The 5,016-nt window shown below is 29.0% G+C and overlaps 1 protein-coding gene across 1 annotated transcript; it reads right to left on the reverse strand.

The window, feature by feature from the left end:
• Positions 1 to 1,770: 1,770 nt before the first annotated feature.
• LOC134280016 (multiple epidermal growth factor-like domains protein 10) lies at positions 1,771 to 3,148 on the reverse strand. Its single transcript, XM_062762447.1, has 3 exons — positions 3,106 to 3,148; positions 2,846 to 2,998; positions 1,771 to 2,144 (listed from the first exon to the last, which is right to left on the reverse strand). Exons 1-3 carry the CDS (start codon positions 3,143 to 3,145, stop codon positions 1,792 to 1,794), a joined length of 546 nt encoding a protein of 181 aa, XP_062618431.1. The 5' UTR covers positions 3,146 to 3,148; the 3' UTR covers positions 1,771 to 1,791.
• Between the last annotated feature and the right edge of the window lie 1,868 nt (positions 3,149 to 5,016).

Genomic DNA, 5,016 nt, shown 5'->3' on the forward strand with positions numbered 1-5,016 from the left:
TTATGCCACAATTTTCATTTTATTCATCTTTATAGGTTTAAGGTTTTTGGAAGTCTTAGAAAAGGTCTCATAAAAGTTGACATTTGTACCCTATAAAATGTAAAAAAATAATGCAGATTTAGAAAAATAAGATTGTCTTTAATCCAGCCTTAGATACTAATGATATTAGCATGATATGAAATGAGAAGTGACTTGTGGTGTCTTGCTTTGATAGCAAAAGCCATTTACACTATGTATCATAGAATATATGACGGAAATAGAAGATAAAAAATACCAAATAAGTATAAAAATCATGACAATTTCTCTGAATGCCTGGATACCTATTGTATTTTAACTTAAAATATATTTTTTGAACAATTTGCGATTAGGAAATGCTGATATTCTAATTCGCCTTTTCTGTAAAAATATTGGAGATTTGACAACTTTCCCTATACAGCATAATATGATTAACTTTAATCTTTAATTTTAAAGAAATACTGTGGATAAATTTACATAACTTTGTGAATTCAGGGATACATTTATGAGTATTTTTGATTACTTAACTGCTAATTTTATAAACCTGATGATCGAGACGCCTTAAGATTAGATAATCTTTATAACCATGAATGAAATAGTAGAAATAGTAATTGCGGAAACAAATAGTCATGAAAAAATTCTAAATAGGATACAAATGACAGACATAAGGTTCCATATTTTTTTTTACCAATATTGTATTACATACAGTTTACTCATTTTGAATTTGCATTTTATTGACTTTCTGACTAACGATTTAAAATTGGATGTCTGGATCGATATATATATATATATATATATGATATATCAGTATATAAAATTGATTTTTGACTTACTTTCAATATATTCCTTCTGCTCCATAAACGGATATTCCGAGAAAAAAACATATGAATTACTATCAACAGTAAAGAGTTAGCTCGTAGGGATTCACAAAAATAAATATTTTCAAGGTAATTTATGCTCTATACAACACATCATAGATACCTTGCTCCTGTCACCGGTTTTATATAGTTTTTCATAATTTGATAAACCCTATATATTCATACAACATTACTGAGAAATAAATGATATTACCAAGCTACAGAACAGTAATGATGTTCGCAATCGAATCGAAACTTTATCACTAAACTCTCAATGATAAGGAGGAAAGATCCATGAAAAAAAGGCAGGGTCCTTATCATTATTTTTCGCAAGTCCAAAGTATGTGAAAGCCAGTTTTGTTTTACAATTAGAAAAAATCTGCATTACAGATAACTATTATTTATATTTTAGTATGGGGATAGATTCATTGAATGCTGCAGAGAATAAGCATATGCATCTCCTTTTTTTTTTGTTCAAACATACATATACCATTCTTTTAGATTTAAATACTTAAAAAGTGTTACAAATCTAATGTGTAATTTACTTGTAGGGAGATGGCGTAATAAGTTTTTATAACACGTGCCCAATCCTTTTGTAATTATATGAATTACAATTAAAAAAGATAAATCAAGTTAAAATTAGCAGGCGATTGACGGGTATTATTCAACCATTAATTTAAGTTACATTTCATCCAAAACCAGTAGGAAATGTGTAGATATTAGAACCAAGTGTGAACCGAGGCACCCCATGCAATCTAAGACGTCAAGTATCCTATCTTCACTCTTATTAAATATAGTAACATTGTATTTTTATATGTGCTTATTACAGCAATTTTTAAGATTTGAATTTAATGGGTGTATTCGGAAACACCGAGATAAATACATAATGCACAAAATACACCATCCTGAAACCAAGCGCCTATGTTTCTGGTGGGTCTTTACGCTCATGTTTTGTTTCCAGAAAATGTTCTTCGGGTATTGTTTCATACTTGTGGTATTGAGAATTTGTGGTCTGATCCATTTCATCCCTTGGTCGACTGTATATATAGAAAGCTGAATGTATGTCGTCTTGAAGACGTGTTTCATATGTAGAGGCAGTATTTTGTTGATTTACATCGATGTTTCGTTGCCGACGCCAAATGAGGATTAGAGACAGCATGATGAAAATGCAAGCCAGACTAGAGGAAACGCCTATAGATGTGATCATTATGTATTTTTCCAAGCTAAACTTTTCTTTTGTTGAAATGGAACCAGTTGTTAAACCATATTCTTCTAAAACAAAAAGTTTTGTATGCAATTAAAAAGAAAAATGATTAAGCTTTTTCCAAAGGTCAAGTGTTTTTCACAAAATAATTTTGGCTAAACCTAAATCTCAAGAGTTCTATAAAAATACAAATAAAAATTTTCTGATCGCTTCAATTATTATAAAATTTAAGTATTTGAAGAAAGAAAAGGAAGTGCTGTATAAATATGATCCCATCTCTGATGTTTTGGAGGTCCGTGTTTGCTGTGCTCCTGTTTTGTATTGTTTTATGGAGTTTGATATTGAATACTTTTTGTTATCTCCATATCCTTCATATATATGTTGCAAAAAATGAATTTTAGAATATTACACTTTCGTAAGGGAAATTTTAATTTCTTAACGAAATGTTTACTTGATACATGAAAATGATAATTGAAGAAAGTCTCAAAGCATCAATATTTAAAGGTAGTGTGGTACCTCCGTTTACTGACGCACCTCCGTTTGATAGCTGATTGCAAATTAACGGGTCAAAATGTGTACATACATCGTTTAAAAAAACTTTCCAAGCTATCAGAATGCGAATTCTTACATATTCAAAAAGAAATCGCTGTTATTAACTACTGTGGATTTAAATGTAAATCATATTATCTAAACTTTTTTCACTCAAAAAATGAAATTATTTTTAAATTGTTTTTTTTTTGGTTATTATGTGAAATGTCTTCTGATATACCTGAGAAATGTTGACATCCTTTGACGTGGTGACATGTTGTGTTTGAACAATTGCATCGTGATTGACATTCATTTCCATAACTAGGGTATCTGCAGGCTACTGAGCAGTTTATCCCAAAATAACCCATTTCACATCCGCTAAATGCTTCATATCCTTAAAAATTGAATAGTTTATTTTGAAAAGCGATGATTTCAAATATGTCTTTGAAATGGGTAAAGAGGGAAATTATATTTTGTTTAAATTAGAATTAAATCAAATACCTTTACAATCAGAAATATGCTTGTTTTTGGTGTCTTTCATGGAAGAACTACAATGTATGGAAGAAATAAACATATTATATACTGACCCCAAGAACGATTCTACATACAATCATTATTAGTGACGGGAATTTATATTTTTATGTTACTACTTTTCTGTATTTCTGCATGAATGAATAATGAACGAAAGTTTCAAAGCTTGGACATCATGGATGGGTAAATTAAATTTAAATGTTATCAATAAATTACAATTACCTTTTTGAAGTAATCAATTAAACTAAATTGTTTTTCTTCACTTGATCATGTTTTCTTCCGCTTACTTAAAATCACTTGGTCTTGAAATATTTTCAGTTTATTATTTAATTTTCAAACATTTAGCTATTTGTTTGATGTTTAATAGAGAAATGGATATTTAATCCAAAAGCCATCTATACGTGCTTTTGATATAATTCAATCATTATTAATATAAGAATATTTTTGTACTTGTTCCTAGATGCTTAAATAGTTTTTAACTAATCAACTGAGTTATGTACATGTATCAAATGATTCACTGCATATACTTAGATATACCTATTGTTAAGGTACTCCGATTCTCAGGTTCTATAAAGGAGCTGGGTAATTGAAAATGATCATAAAAATGTCTCTGAATTCTCAAAATAATGCGTTTTACCCAGGGTATTTAATAAAAGCTTTATATTTTAAGTTAATCATATTATATACAAAAAATGATTATATCTCAAATATGTTTTCAGGAAATGCGAATCAAAGTATCTGCTATACATTTTCTAATTAGAAATTGATCAACAATAATATTTTACAATATTTTTTATAGGTTTCCAGGCATATGGAGAAAAGTGTATGCTTTTCATACTTAGTCGATCATTTATTTTTTATTTAGTTCAACTAATATAACATGCATATTTTAACACCCTTGTGTCATCGTTTAATGACATCACAGATCACTTTTATTTGCTATTTGCATATCACACTAAAACATGAGTATCGAAGACTAGATTAAGGGATATTCGACTTCTATTTGAATGTATTTATATTTTGTACTTCATGGGGTACAATTTTTTTTAACAAGACCTCTTCTGAGACTTTGTAAAATCTTGAATCAAATTTATTTTATAAAATGAAAATTATTACACGAAAATATTTCAGTTTCAAGCTTGATTTCGGGATTTTTAAATTAAATAACTAATATTATAATTAGAGTTATCCTTTCTGACTCAGGATCGAAGCACTTTAAAATGCTAGAAAATGGGGATGAAGAATGATGTGTTTGACTATTGACAAGCGAACTTCTTATTGCTAGACGTTATTTTTTATTAGAATTAGTGAGTTTATAGCTTGAATAAGGTTTTGTCTACCTTTTCCCGCAACTAGTAATTAAAAATCTACATTCCCCCTGTTCCTACATGTAAATAACACATTATTTTTTGAAAGTTTATTTTTGTATATACCAATTAGACTAATTACACCTCCTCTTAGATTTACCCGTATTTTTGCATTTTAAGGCAGAAATATTTTAATGAAAAAAAATGATTTATTTTATTTAAATATATTGATATTATTTAATAGAAATTTACAAAAGGTATTTTTACAAATTGATCATAGAATGTCTCTCGATTGTTTGGAAAAATGAATGAATGAATCGTAGGAGATAACGAACAGTATTTAAGATCTAAGATCCACAAAACAATAGAAAATCGAAGCAGAGCAAACACAGACCTCCAAAACATCAGAGGTGGGATCAGGTGCTATGGAGGAGCGGTCATACCAACCGTGTGCTCCTTGTCATGATCGGGAAATAACGGGAAAATCCGTCGTCAATTCAGTGTATAAATAATGGAATAATAATGAGTATGAAAAACGTCAGTCAGTATTTGACTCAATGATAAAGTGTATTTA

This window comes from Saccostrea cucullata, unplaced genomic scaffold (assembly GCF_032062105.1).
Source record: "Saccostrea cucullata isolate Sc308-1 unplaced genomic scaffold, CSIRO_AGI_Scuc_v1 ctg152, whole genome shotgun sequence".
NCBI lineage: Eukaryota > Metazoa > Mollusca > Bivalvia > Ostreida > Ostreidae > Saccostrea > Saccostrea cuccullata.

Bases quoted from the DNA above. Each gene is read 5' to 3' on its own strand.
- LOC134280016 (XM_062762447.1), bottom strand. From the start codon at position 3,145: ATGAAAGACACCAAAAACAAGCATATTTCTGATTGTAAAG. The intron at 2,999-3,105 runs GTATTTGATTTA...TCAATTTTTAAG, and splicing joins GCATATTTCTGATTGTAAAG to GATATGAAGCATTTAGCGGA. The intron at 2,145-2,845 runs GTATATCAGAAG...TTTTTGTTTTAG, and splicing joins AGGATGTCAACATTTCTCAG to AAGAATATGGTTTAACAACT.